Below are 14124 nucleotides of genomic sequence, written 5' to 3' on the forward strand. Positions count from 1 at the left end.
TCCCTCTCTGTGCGAGTTAAATGAACCATCTTTATAAGTTTAAAAGGTAGTTGAGGTGGTGGAGCAGTATGTACCTAAAGGTTCAATAATCATTGAAAAAAGTACTTGTGCCGTCTTATTTGATATCCGCACTAAACATTTGGTTCTTGCAGTGTAAACTGCAAAAGGAAGAAAGAGTAAAGAAAACACTCACTACGATTTAACTAATTTTCTGGCTATTAAAGTTAATACATCATCGTCTGTTATAACTTCCAAGAAATTATTCAGTAACGTTTTATTTTCACTGCCATCCAGCTCATGCGCAAATTCCGACTCTAAGTTAAACCTGCTTTTTTGTTGAATTAGAAACGATTCAAATTCGTAATCAGTCAAAACCGGTATTTTAGATACGTTAGTGGAATATTTATCTAATAAGGGCTGAACGTCGCAAGTTGTATCTGTTTTTCTTGTAAGTTCTTCTTCCTGACATTTTTTACTAAGTTTTACTTTAGCCAACAGGTTAACGGTTTGTAAATTGTCCTCTGACGTCAGCATTTCCTAATAACAAAAACAAATGTTTTATGCGGTAATTAAAGTGGTATTTACAGTTTACTGTGGCCATGTTAGGATTTAAAATTGAAAGCAAATAGTCTCCATTAAATAAGTTTCCGATTGTTTCCACAAATATTGAGGCTACACCTTCCTTGATTCGTTCAAAGTCATCCTCAGGCTGAAAAAAATACTATAAAGAGAAAAAGTTTTAGGCTAAACAAAGATATTGATACCAAAGGAATCCAAGTATTAATGGATATAGCAGTATCCAAATTTTCAACGTAATGCCACCACTTATTGGGGACTACCAAAACATCTCCCGGGTTTAGTGTTACTTTTCGACATCCAGTTAATCCTAAAATTCAACATTACTCAAAAATCTGTAGTACAGAGGACACACTGTTTGTCGAATCTTGGTCAATACTATTTGTTTCAGTTTTTTTTATTCCTACCACCGTGTAGGCATTTATTTTACCACAGTTTAGTACCTACCTTTGAACTCCGTTGGAATTGGACTGAAAAAATTCAATTTAGAGAAAACAGTCGATTCTTCAAATGGAATTCTCGTGGGTTTTAAGTTTTGATTTGGAGGAAAAAGCAGCCATTCTTTTCTAAAACATTTTAAGAATATTATAAACTCTTAATCAGGAAACAGGGTGTGGTATCACCAACGTATGAAAACAACTAATAGTGCCATTTTTTAGGCCTTGTAAATAAAAGTTGTAGAACACATTTTTAGAGATTAGAAAGCAGTTTTCACGCAAAATACTTAAAAAAATACCAAAAAAATATGAATGAATACTGTATGAAAAAACGATAGACGTACAAACCTAGTAAGAACCTCCGCTCCCCATCATAAATATTCGTTTGTTGTGAAAATTATATTTATTACTGGTGAAGTGTAAAATTCCCAACACATTGTTGATTCTCAATAGTTTTACATTAACTTGGATTAAGGCAAAAACGACAAAGAGTTGTAAACACCGACTGACTATAGTCTTTTAAGTTTTCTGAAGGCCTGTATTTTTTATACATTTTGGCAAAAAAAGCAATTATTTTCATTATATACACAAAAATAAAGATAATAAGAACTACTAAAGGAAGTGGTCCACTAAACTTAATGAAGCAAACTCTCCCCAAAACAGATCAGTTGAAGTCCTTCAGAACTACAAGTTGGTCAAGGAGAGAATAAAGGCAGTAATTCAACATGAGGTTACTTAGAGACAAGTCAAAAAATCAAATATCTCCGAGAATAGATTTTTTTCAGGAACTTTGACTATCAACCTCAGTGAAATTAGACACTTTTTTCTGACGACAATTACGTCAACTGCGTTTTTTCCTTGTGATTTAAAAGCTTTGTTTTGGTTGAACCAGACATATTTAAAGTGTTGAAGAGCATTTTTAAACAACCACTTTTTACCAACAGATTAAACAATCGTTCTTGATATTGCCGTATCAGTATAAAAATAAGGTTTTCCTCTATGAATCAATTGTCAATCTTTTTATAAGAGCTTTTGACAAAATGGCATCTAGTGTTTTAAGGTTTAATACTTTCTATGTGGGTATCACATAAAACACACTAAAATGCATACAATTCGTTGTAAATACAATGCAAGCAATTAAAATTATATAATTATTAACTTCAAAAATGAATTTTAAGGGCACAACAGAAGTTTATTATTCACTTTCATTTTGCAAAGTTACTTTATAATTCTTCATTGTTCTCATCTTCGGAACGTATATTTTCCCCCAATTTTCTCATTTTTTCCAGTAAAATTAAATTTACTCTTTTACTTGAAGAACATATTTGTTTGTGGTGGTCGTAAGTAAATTGGTACTTTTTTCGTGAGCAGTTTATTTGCAAATGTAATAGCGGGGAATGCATATACTGGTTCATATTACCAGGTCACAATAAAAAAGTTTATTAATAACAAAAAACGTCCAAATTACCACCTGCTTTCAGGTATGTTGGTGAACCAAACACCCTGTTAATGCAAGTTAAAATGTTACAAAAAAACTGCTAACCTTCCAAACACTTGTAAGACAATGTTGCAAGAATAAGTGTCTTTGTGGCAAAGAGTATGTGCTCCCTTTGATCCTATCCAAATAGTTGTGTTAGTATAATTTATATCAGGAAAACCTAGTGCAGACCAATCAATTTTCTACAAATACACAAACAATTTACTCTCATCCTGTCACCCATCTATAAGATTAATATTCTGTACGGTACAGAGGTAAACTTATTCTACAAAAGACCTACCTCTTGTAGAGTCTCAGATTCTGTAATCCACTGATCTAAATGCTTATAGTCAAAGTATTGCCATTCTTTAGTATTGGACTGAATGTGTTTCAGAAATGAATCAAAGTTAGATTCTTTCATTGAGCAGGTCGACTCCCATTGTGGTTCCTAAAAATAAGGCCTACATTTTAAAGGTGTCTGCCCACTACACCGTAACTATATCGACACATGCAAACTAATATTCTTTGCATGTATAGTAATCAAATACACTAATAGACCCCTCCGTTACCAGCCAACACACTAACGTACATGTCATGACCGTCCCGGTACAAATTTGACAACACATACCAACTAAAATGCGTTTGTGGAGAATAAAATGAAAAGAAGAAATCGTGCCTTGCTGGAATTTTTTGTGATATTAGAAGGGCTTTTGACTGCATTAACGTGCCCCTTTTTATGTAGAAGTCGGAGTTGTACGGGGTAAGGGGACCGGCTTTTTCTTGGTTGTCCTCTTTTTTTTTCTGAACGGGAACAGTATGTGTCACTGGCTTCGCGGAATCAGGGTGTCGATAATTCAGGCATGTTGATGGTTGATGTGGGAGTTCACCAGGGATCGGTGCTCGGGCCGTTCTTGTTCATAACCTACATTAACGACTTAATTCCCAGTATTAGTCCTAATTGGACAGTAGCAATTGTTTGCGGATGATTCGTCATTTGTCGTTGCAGCAAAAAAACGATAAGATGGAGGGTGTCTGTAATGCTGGTCTGGGGGTGCTTTTTGACTGGTTTAATGAACCAAAACTGGCCTCTCTAGCTCTTCACGTTACCGAGGTATTGAATTTCAAAAAGTAGTAAAAAAGACCCCTAATAGTGTAGGTGAATTTGGTGTCTAATGTTAATCGCAAATATTTTACCTTTTTTCTTAATATACTATAACTATACTATTTATTTCACTATTGGGTGTACTGCAGAAGTGCAGACACATTTCAAGATCAATCTATAGACCTAATAAACTCAGTGGCGGCTCCTCAATAAGTGCACATGTGCACGTGCACTCCCAAATTTTGAGTCCAAAAATGCATGTTTTTATTATAAATCTTATAATGATTGAAATAATTTTCTATTAATACCAAGTATTAATCTTGGAAATAAATAAGCTTTTATTAATAAATAGACGAAATCTGGACGAATTACGGATCACCGCCGCCGCCGTGCACCGTGTGCCGTGGTAAAATCAAGTGCACAGCTCATGGGTATAGTATAGTAGAGCTCGAATCAGATGAGAAAAGGCCACCGCATCATCAATGACGCAGTTTTTAAAACTATTTCTTTCTCCTTCTACAGTTGCCGTCGCATTAGATATAATCAGAGGCGTCCTATTAAAATATTCCCGAAAATATATTGTTAAGCGGTCAAAAAGCCACTTGGCAACGTAGTACGGTTTTTACTTGGACACAATTAAAACAGATGCGGCAGCGGCCAGGGACATTTGGACCTTTTTATATGCTTTTACTAGCCGGCACTCTAAACGGTGTTGCCAAGTTTAAAAAAATGTAGTGGCGGACAGGGAGACTTAGGGGGTTAGGTTAGGTTCCGTTTTAGTCTGGTGTTTTGGTTGTATTGTTGATGGTCGCAGTTGAAGTTCACATAGTGTTATGAATAAAAAACGTTATTTTGTCAAAATGTCTTTCAAAAAGGTTGGAAAGAAAGGTGTTATCATATACAGCCAAGGCCGTGAAATCGTCAGTAACGTCTTACAATTTATGAAGAAAGAAGCAGAAGGAGTTTCCATTCCTTTGAAAAACTTGTTGTCTTTTATTTTCTTTATTAAAAACGACGAAAATGTTTCATTTTACTGATAAAATAATAGCACGCCACTGACTGGCTGCAACAACTTGAAAAGTAACGAGAGCAGCAATATTTAAAGCGAGACGTACAGAGATCGTGACATCATCGTTTGATGACGCCTGTGGCCTTTTCTTAGCTGATTCGAACTCTATAGCTCGAATCAGATGAGAAAAGGCCACCGCATCATCAATGACGCAGTTTTTAAAACTATTTCTCTCTCCTTCTACAGGTGCCGTCGCATTAGATATAATCAGAGGCGTCCTATTAAAATATTCCCGAAAATAAATTGTTAAGCGGTCAAAAAGCCACTTGGCAACGTAGTACGGTTTTTACTTGGACACAATTAAAACAGATGCGGCAGGAGCAAGAAAATCCAAAACACTGCGCACTATTGCCAACATATTTAAAGGCGCGTAATTTAAATTTTCCTATCTATGCAACCTATTGTTCCGTAAATTCAGTTGGCAATAAAATTCCCTGTGTTATGATGTGGAACTAAAGCTAGTATAATAATTATTATATCTATTTTCATACCTTGATTTTCAATAATAGATTTATTTAAATTACATTCATAGTAAAAAAGCATAGATTTTTCATACAGACCTTAGTAAATGCATTTTGTCCACATCGAAATCTTAACATTTGGGATCCTAAAACTAGTTTCCATTGCTCAAGGTCCCATCTTATCAATTCGCAATCCATTACCTCCTTTATAATCAAAGGTTCCTTAGTGTTTCGAACTATGTTTCCCAATTCTTTAGCTGTTGAAGATAGGGAAGGAATGTTCAAACTTTCCATGATTTGTTTTTTAACTGCCTAATACTTTTCTCATATATTAGCGTTTAAATGATAATGCTTTTAATAAAGTCAGTCAATTAAGTACCACTCTTATTAACTATTTTTTGAAAAAAATTAAATAAATCTGGCAGGTTTCTATACTATTTTAACAATTTTAAATGTTTTAAAAATAGGTAAACAAACATTAGTTTAAAAATAATGAGGTTATGGGTGCAATTTGCCAACAATGGCTTCTTTTCTTCTCTGATTTAAATTTTCCTCCAATGAATGAATGAATTTTTGACTGTTTAATTTAAATTCTTCTGTCTTCTCTTGGTTTTCTTGGAGGTCGGCCTCTTCTACCGGCAACCAAAATAATAGAGATATGGGAATTATTTTCGTTACAACAAAACGTAAACAAGAAATTACTAATTACTATTCGTACCGCGGCGTTGCCATACCCGCTCCTACCATTTTAAATCAACATATTCCTTTTATAGCTGCACACTTCTATATTAGATTATTCGATGATATTGGTGAAAACTACTTATTTTTATTAATCACATTTCAAAACATAACATAGACTGCTTCAAAACATGGGTGATATGATGAGACTTGGCAACGTCGCAAATTGTCGTTCGCACCTCCGTTTTCCAAGACGCTCGCTTATTTTTAATTTTGTATCCTGGCGCGAGTTCACACACGTTTTGTTCCGGTCACTTTGACAGCTAATAACGTCAAAACCAGTCCGATTTCACTAGGCTTGATGGTACTCATTTTCGACTAATTTGGGGACGGCGAATCCATTCCAGCTGTCAAAATGACAGTAACTGTCACTCAATTCGAGACACTGGCGATTTGTGGAGATATCAAAAAAGTGAGTTCACCAATGGATTGGGCGCCCCAAAATTAGTCAAAAACCACCCTTCACTCGTTTTGTTTTGATAAAAAACGCGCTTGAGATGCATTATTGTTAATCTGTCACTTTTGACAGCTAATAACGTCAAAACCAGTCCGATTTCACTAGGGTTGATGGTACTCATTTTCGACTAATTTGGGGACGGGGAATCCACTCCAGGGTGCGTATTCTTGAAACGAGGGAAGGGAATTATCAAGAGAAAGACATGTAGAATGTGACAGGAACCCGCTATTGTCAGCTTCTTCTGTCACATTCTATCAACCCCTTACTTGGCAATTCTACTCCCTGCGTTCAAGAATAGGCCCCCAGCTGTCAAAATGACAGTAGCTGTCACTTAGTTCGAGATCGGCCAAACGGTGTTATCAATCAACTCATGTGGGGATATTTTTTGTTTTCTATGATATGGTCCATTTTTTTCCCGTCGCGGTTACGTCATCATTTGCCTTTCTTGTCTATTACATGCGTTCCGAGCGCGATAGAATTTTGACGTCATCGGCTGCCATTGTTGGCAAATTAATAGTAAACAAAGCGAAATGTTTTATTTTTCATGTAAATTTTACAATATTTTAACGTAAAGTATTTCGATGTCACTACTGCGATACTAGATACCTAGATAATGTGTGTGTGTGTTCGTATGTTTCGGGAAGAGAGTTTTGAAAATGCCACCCACCTACACTTTACAACTAGGTATCAAGGGGCCCAGTGAAACATTCTGAAGGAAAACAGAAAAGGATGCCTTTTCTAATAAAAAATACTGTCACAATGAAACAGCCCATGCATATAGGTACCTATTTACTTAGTCCCAAGAACCAAGTTTATTCAAGCCAGTGGTTGGTTCTCAATCAAAGAAACATGGATGCTGACAAGGTGATTTACCTAATATTATAAAAAGGAAGGTACCTTTTAATGAGCTGCTAATACTAAATAGCTTATGTTTCAGGTAGGTACCTTTCTGGAGTTTGCTTATCATGCTTTGAAAGGGTCCCATTATCAACTGCTGCTGTAAAAGACTCCTGGTGACTGAACAAAAGGTGTTTGAAGCAATGGTTATAATGGTGTTGTCAAAATCCATATGCAGAGTGTTGAAATATTTCACATATTTCAGGTAACATTAGAAAGATATAGGTAGGACATACCTAACTATGTTACTTAATATGTAAATTTGATCAAATGCCATTATTTTACAGAATTAGTCCCCCTTGCCTATACTTCTCCGACTACCTATAAGGCTAGAAACAGATGGTGCTACTGTTAAATAGGTACAGTATTTTACATCAGATAGTAGGTTAAATTACTATTTTAATTGTATTCATTATGAAATATACAAATAAAATCTTTAAGAAGAGTTTATTTTTTATCAAAAGTCTAGTTTTCTTCATAAAATTAGATAATTTACCTACCTGCTCTTTGGTACAATAAATTGAACTGAACATGTTAAATAAATCACACAACAAAACAAAATTGATATGTATTTAATGCTGCTGAGTAAATTTACAAAAGAAAATAAATACCTAAGCAATTTAAATCACAAAAGCAAGTTCTTAAAACAGCAACAATTCTGTTTTAAGTTAAAACACTGCTACATCATCACCAAACTGCAAGAACTTCCTAATAGTCTCCAGGATTGGACACCTTTTTAAGAGTGTTCTAAAGTTGTCAGAGGTCTCTAGACACATTCTGATGGACATTTCAAACTGCCAAAAGGTTCTAATAGAGATTTGAATGTGAGAGAAGCATCTGAAACCTTTTAAGAGTCTTCTAAAGTTGGCAGATACCTCTGAAACATTCTAATGGACATTTTAATGTGCCGAAAACATTAAATAGAGATTTGAATGTGACAGAAACCTCGGAAAATCGTTTTGAAAGTGCCAGAGGCGTTTGAAACATTCTAATGGACATTTTAACTTACCAGAAGCTGCTAATAGAGATTAGAATGTTCCAGAAAGTCTTGAAACCCTTCAAGAGACATTGAAAGTTGCTAGAAGCCAGTCAAAACTAATTTGAAAGTGCCAGAGGCCTCTGAAACATTCTGATGGACATTTTAATGTGCCAAAAACATTAAATAGAAATTTGAATGTGACAGAAGCCTCTGAAAATTGTTTTGAAAGTGCCACAGGCGTTTGAAACATTCTAATGGACATTTTAACTTACCAGAAGCTGCTAATAGAGATTAGAATGTTACAGAAAGTCCTGAAACCTTTTAAGACACTTTGAAAGTTGCCAGAAGCCTCTCTCTTCTCTCTTTCTGGATTTGCAGGAAATCTAAAATTTACAGAAAATGATAAGTCACTCAAACACCATATTTTTCTCTCTCACATCTTTCCCCATCCACCACAATGTAGCGAGGCAGTGGAGAGCTGGGGGTCGCTTAGGCGTGCGGAATCGTTCGTAGAGGGTTACTCACTTAGAAAAGCTCAAAAACTAAGGCCTGAACATAAAGTAACATTTATTGTAGCCATAAAATTATCACAAGTCATCTAGTCTCTGAACTATTCTAAAATTATTCAACCTAACCTAAGTCTTCTGTCTTCTCTTGGTTTTCTTGGAGGTCGGCCTCTTCTACCGGCAACCAAAATAATAGAGATATGGGAATTATTTTCGTTACAACAAAACGTAAACAAGAAATTACTAATTACTATTCGTACAGCGGCGTTGCCATACCCGCTCCTACCATTTTAAATCAACATATTCCTTTTATAGCTGCACACTTCTATATTAGATTATTCGATGATATTGGTGAAAACTACTTATTTTTATTAATCACATTTCAAAACATAACATAGACTGCTTCAAAACATGGGTGATATGATGAGAGTTGGCAACGTCGCAAATTGTCGTTCGCGCCTCCGTTTTCCAAGACGCTCGCATATTTTTAATTTTGTATCCGGTCCCATGGTCAAAAATACACCCCCTGGGCATCCTCCACCATATTTAATCTTTTGGTGTGCAAAGGAATAAGTGGTAAAACATGGGGTATTTATGTTTTAAAAGTGATTTATATATTTTTGTTTGCTGGGTATTTTAACAGTCAGGTAGCAATTTCAAAGTTATACTTTGATTTCTTGCATAAGTAGAGCTCGAATCAGATGAGAAAAGGCCACCGCATCATCAATGACGCAGTTTTTAAAATTATTTCTTTCTCCTTCTACAGTTGCCGTCGCATTAGATATAATCAGAGGCGTCCTATTAAAATATTCCCGAAAATAAATTCTTAAGCGGTCAAAAAGCCACTTGGCAACGTAGTACGGTTTTTTACTTGGGCACAATTAAAACAAATGCGGGTGCGGCCAGGGAAACGATGTTGCCAAGTTTAAAAAAATGTAGTGGCGGACAGGTTGAGTTTAAAAATTAGGTTAGGTTAGTTTCCGTTTTAGTCTGGTGTTTTGGTTGTATTGTTGATGGTCGCAGTTTGAGTTCACGTGTTATAAGTAAAAATCGTTAATTTGTCATAATGTCTCCAAAAAAGATTGGGAAGAAAGGTGTTGTGATACACAGCCAAGGGCGTGAAATTGTAAGTAACGTCTTAGAATTTATGAAGAAAGAAGCAGAAGGAGTTTCCATTCCTTTGAAAAACTACAGGTATTGTCTTTGATTAAAAACGACGAAAACGTTGAATAATATAATAAATATCATTTTAGAGAGAGAACTATAGCAGCTACAGGGGTGTCTAGATCTACTGTGCAGAAGATATCTAGAGAAGCACTACATGTTGAATGGGGAGGGCCAAGCTCATCATTTCAGACTCCTACAAAGAAGGGACAGATTAAAAAATTAAAATTGGATAACATCAAACCTGATGAAATCAAAAGAATCAGAGAAATTATTTATGATTTCTATATTCTTGAGAAAAAACTTCCAACATTAAAAGGTAAGTTTATAATACATTAGGTATACCTACAGAGTCTTCAGAGTTTTTCTAGCAGAACTTACCATGTTTTTTACAATTAAATGTAAGCCTAGTTTGCTTATGTATAAACCTTGATAATGTGTTAATTGAAAATTTAAAACAACAAAATTTAGACTAAAATGGGATTATTTTTTATCTTACAGGTATTTTGCAAAAAATTATTGACCAGCAAATCTTGACTGAATCCATTAGTGTAAGCAGCTTAGGGCGATTGCTTAAGAACATTGGATTTAAGTATGTTTTACATCTTGGCAATCATGTACATCAAAATAACTTTATCTTTTGTAGGTGGCAGGAGACACCAGACAAAAGAAAATTCTTGTGTGAATCATATGACATTCGCTTAAAACGAATAAATTTTTTAAAAAAATTGGTGCAATACCGCTCAGAAGGTCGCAATATTGTATATACAGATGAGACATACATTCACAGTAGTCATATTCATGACAAAGGACAAAGGAAACCAATTTCTAAAGGACAACGCCTTATAATAGTGCACGCAGGTGGAGAAAAAGGATTTATTGAAAATGGATTGCTTATATTTAAGTCAGGTAATATTTATGTACACCTCAAACCTACTTAAGTACTTCCTCCTGCTTAAATAAAATAAGTTTATATAACAAGTAATTAATAAGTTTAACCACATTTTACACATCATATAAGACACATAATGTTTGTACTATGATTTTTTTTTTTTTTTTAGGTTTAAAAACAGGAGATTATCATGATGATATGAACCATGAGAATTTCATGACTTGGGTAAAAAAGCAATTGCTTCCTAATTTACCTGACCGCTCAGTCCTTATTATAGACAATGCAGCCTACCACAATGTTACTGTTAACAAAAATATTACAACGGCTACTAAAAAAGGAGATATGTTAAGTTGGCTAGTGGAAAAAGGAATCCCAGCAGATCCTCATTTAACAAAGCCAGAGCTGTATCAAATCATACAAGAAAATAAATTTAGATTTCCTCCACAATATAACTTAGATAGGCTGTTAGAACAACATGGGCATCTTGTGTTGCGTTTACCACCCTACCATCCAGAATTAAACCCAATAGAAAAAATTTGGGCTTTGGTTAAAAATTGGGTAGCAGCTCATAATACCACTTTTAAATTGTCTGATACCGAAGCTTTAACAAAACAAAAATTTCAAGAGGTGTCTGAAAAAGAGTGGTTTGACATTTGCCAGCATGTAAAAAAGTATGAAGAGGAGCTCATAAAAAAAGAGCATATTTTTGATGATACAGTGGACCAGCTTATTTTTACTGTTAACACTGGTTCATCTGACGATAGCGCTGAAGATTTTGGTGATGATGATGAATGTGATGCCAGTTTATCCGAAGAAGAATTAGGATGCTCACTCCTAGACTAAGTTTTGGATTTTTGTTTTATGTTATGAATTCGTAATTTGTATATGTATATGTATTTATAAATAAACAAAATTATCAAATTTATAAAAATATATGATTATTAAATTTAACAAAGATAACAAATTTTAAATATTACCTCTTCTTCATGAAACCCTGTATATCAAAAACGATGCAAAGGCAAGCTGAAAGTTACTTTGAGACTTCATTTTCAAGGTCTAGCTGCACTGTAGGACCTTCAAATTAAGAATAATTGAAAAAAGAAACCAGCTGCCTATTTTTATCTTCCAATAATTGATTAATTGCCCCAAGACAATGTTTTTTTGTGGTTAACATTGCCCTTAGTTAAGTTATATAATTTGGATTTAAACTAATTGGTATTTAATATTCTTCATCAATCATCACCCTGCAGCTACAGCAGAAAAATAATTTGCACAGATCTTTTTAACCGAAACACACTGTATGTTTTTTTAATTTACCCTTTGCTTGTTTTCTTGTTTATTTTTTAAATTAATATTTAAAGAAATGGGACCAGAGACCTAGGCCAATTTTGTTCTCAAAGCGTCAATATTATGTATGTATATGTATTTGGTTTGTTTTATAAAACCTACTTACCTATCCTGTTTTAATACAATTTATGAAATGAAAAAGCAAAAACTACACCTATTTACGTTAATTAAATTTCATTTCACTGAGCAGAGAATAGCACGCCACTGACTCGCTGCATCAACTTGGAAAGTAACGAGAGCAACAATGTTTAAAGCGAGAGGTACAGATAATGTGACATCATCATTTGATGACGCCTGTGGCCTTTTCTTAGGTGATTCGATCTCTACTCAGTGTTCACATTCATACAACTTAAACTAATTTGTGGTAATTAACAAGAGTAAAAATTAAAAAAAAACATTAGACTGCAAGTTTTATCAATTAAGAGCATGCTTTACTGGTTCTTCTCCTTGATCTTCTTTGTGGTGCCTCTGAATTATCACTAGAGCTTGCATCACTTTCACAAGCCTCTATCAGCCTATCAATTCCTATCTGGCCCACTTGTCCTTCAGCCCATCTTTGATTGCATGAAGGACATTTTGTCTCATTAGTTAAATACTGATCAATGCAATAGGAATGGAACAAATGTCCACAGTTACCACAAAACTTTCCCTGCCAAAATCATCCAATTAAATACAACATATTTGTAATATAACAAATACTCTTACAATAAAAGCCAATTCTGAACATAACTGACAAACACTGTTTGGTCTACAAGACTTTAAATATAAAGTAAACTCTAAAATAAGTCTTGCACCAAAATAAATTGAATCCCCACTTTTTACAAAGTAACCTCCACTAATCCACTGATTTAGAACTGTTTCTCCACTGTCTCTAGTATAAGCCACAGTCAAAGTTGATGTAACATTAATAGCCCTCACATAAGTTAGACTGTAGTTATCTGAATCCAAAATCATTTGCATTAATACATGAAAATATTCCAACTCCACTGCACTGTAAGTGAGTTGCAATTTGGAAATTTTGTCATTTTTAGTGTTTATCCACACAAACAATTTTTTCTGAGTGACTTCACACTGGCTGTAAACAATCTTGAAGTTTTGTTTGCTGATTTCTCGATTAACCACTATAATAAGCATCTTTAGGTGATCCATGTCAGTTATCGGGTCTGAAAGTAAAGTATTTAGTGAATATACATTTAAATTGGTTACAAAATTAATCTACTTGGGAGAGTTCTAGTGTAATTTAGCGCTACATCTATTGGTACTGCTCCTTTTTTTAACATGTACTGAACAAAATATCTGTGTTGTATTTCCATATCAAAATAATTATTCGGTTTTTTTTACTAAATAGTCCTGCTGTTTGAAAATTGCTTGTAAGGATTAGAGAACACTTGTTAATATAAAATTGTTATTAAATAACACAAAAAATCACAACACAAAATTAAAACAACAGAGTAAAAAAAAATTGTTAGGTTAGGTTAGTTACCACTTCTGTGTTTTTCTGCTTCAAAATAGGTAATTGGCACTAGACAACATGATACAGGGGGCTTATATTACTTTCAACCGAGTGTTTTTAAGATAGCTACTAAAAACATATTGTAGTTAACAACACAGAGATTATTGCACAGTCGTACTCTAAGCTAAGCCAAGTTTAAGTTAAACGTAATTCAGATCATTTCAGACTGCCACTATTTACACCCGTTTTGTTACATTCAAAACCCAACTCAACTATAACTCAGTTTAAAATACGAGTGTGAAAATGGGGGTGAAGCACACACAAATTAAGAAAACCGTTTATCAAAAAAAAAACAAACACAAGTTAAATGTTTTTCAGGTTCAAACTGTAATTTTTTTCATCCATCTCTATTGTCACAATCTGCACCGCCTTAAATTTAAACTTGGTTTAAAGTGTGACGATACCAACCATTTATATAAAAAAATTGTATGGAAACCAGGATCATTTAGGCATTTTTCTTGGAACAGGAATAGTATATTTTGAAACTTTCGGTTTACCCTTTATCATTT

At 34.3% G+C, this 14124-nt stretch overlaps 3 protein-coding genes and 1 long non-coding RNA gene across 11 annotated transcripts; 2 read left to right on the forward strand and 2 right to left on the reverse strand.

Moving 5' to 3' along the window:
• Nucleotides 1-176: 176 nt before the first annotated feature.
• On the reverse strand, nt 177-8325 carry HSPBAP1 (HSPB1 associated protein 1). 2 transcript variants are annotated; one of them, XM_081972188.1, is made up of 7 exons: nt 8224-8325; nt 2792-2938; nt 2557-2693; nt 1024-1142; nt 765-886; nt 593-709; nt 177-537 (listed from the first exon to the last, which is right to left on the reverse strand). In XM_081972188.1, the coding sequence occupies exons 2-7, from the start codon at nt 2909-2911 to the stop codon at nt 193-195; spliced, it is 960 nt and encodes a 319-aa protein (XP_081828314.1). In that variant the 5' UTR covers nt 2912-2938; nt 8224-8325; the 3' UTR covers nt 177-192. The 2 variants fall into 2 exon arrangements, with proteins under 2 accessions (XP_081828314.1, XP_081828313.1); XM_081972187.1 differs by lacking the exon at nt 8224-8325 and adding an exon at nt 5222-5632.
• LOC145724107 (uncharacterized) lies at nt 6679-7657 on the forward strand. Of its 2 annotated transcripts, none has more exons than XR_014176924.1 (3): nt 6679-7181; nt 7255-7419; nt 7502-7657. It is a non-coding gene; the product is annotated as an uncharacterized LOC145724107 (long non-coding RNA). The 2 variants fall into 2 exon arrangements; XR_014176923.1 differs by having other exon boundaries at nt 6685-7181; nt 7255-7439.
• On the reverse strand, nt 7771-13606 carry Nse1 (SMC5-SMC6 complex component Non-SMC element 1). Of its 6 annotated transcripts, none has more exons than XM_081972203.1 (6): nt 13322-13606; nt 12808-13265; nt 8829-12751; nt 8631-8742; nt 8466-8576; nt 7771-8058 (listed from the first exon to the last, which is right to left on the reverse strand). In XM_081972203.1, the coding sequence occupies exons 1-3, from the start codon at nt 13413-13415 to the stop codon at nt 12521-12523; spliced, it is 783 nt and encodes a 260-aa protein (XP_081828329.1). In that variant the 5' UTR covers nt 13416-13606; the 3' UTR covers nt 7771-8058; nt 8466-8576; nt 8631-8742; nt 8829-12520. The 6 variants fall into 6 exon arrangements, with proteins under 6 accessions (XP_081828329.1, XP_081828328.1, XP_081828327.1 ...); XM_081972202.1 differs by having other exon boundaries at nt 7771-8091; XM_081972201.1 differs by having other exon boundaries at nt 7771-8101.
• LOC145724085 (uncharacterized) lies at nt 9758-11748 on the forward strand. The gene is made up of 5 exons (XM_081972182.1): nt 9758-9893; nt 9953-10182; nt 10365-10455; nt 10510-10772; nt 10925-11748. The coding sequence occupies exons 1-5, from the start codon at nt 9766-9768 to the stop codon at nt 11596-11598; spliced, it is 1386 nt and encodes a 461-aa protein (XP_081828308.1). The 5' UTR covers nt 9758-9765; the 3' UTR covers nt 11599-11748.
• Nucleotides 13607-14124: the final 518 nt, after the last annotated feature.

Source organism: Ips typographus, linkage group LG2, assembly GCF_016097725.1.
Source record: "Ips typographus isolate SLU linkage group LG2, UJ_Ityp_2.0, whole genome shotgun sequence".
NCBI lineage: Eukaryota > Metazoa > Arthropoda > Insecta > Coleoptera > Curculionidae > Ips > Ips typographus.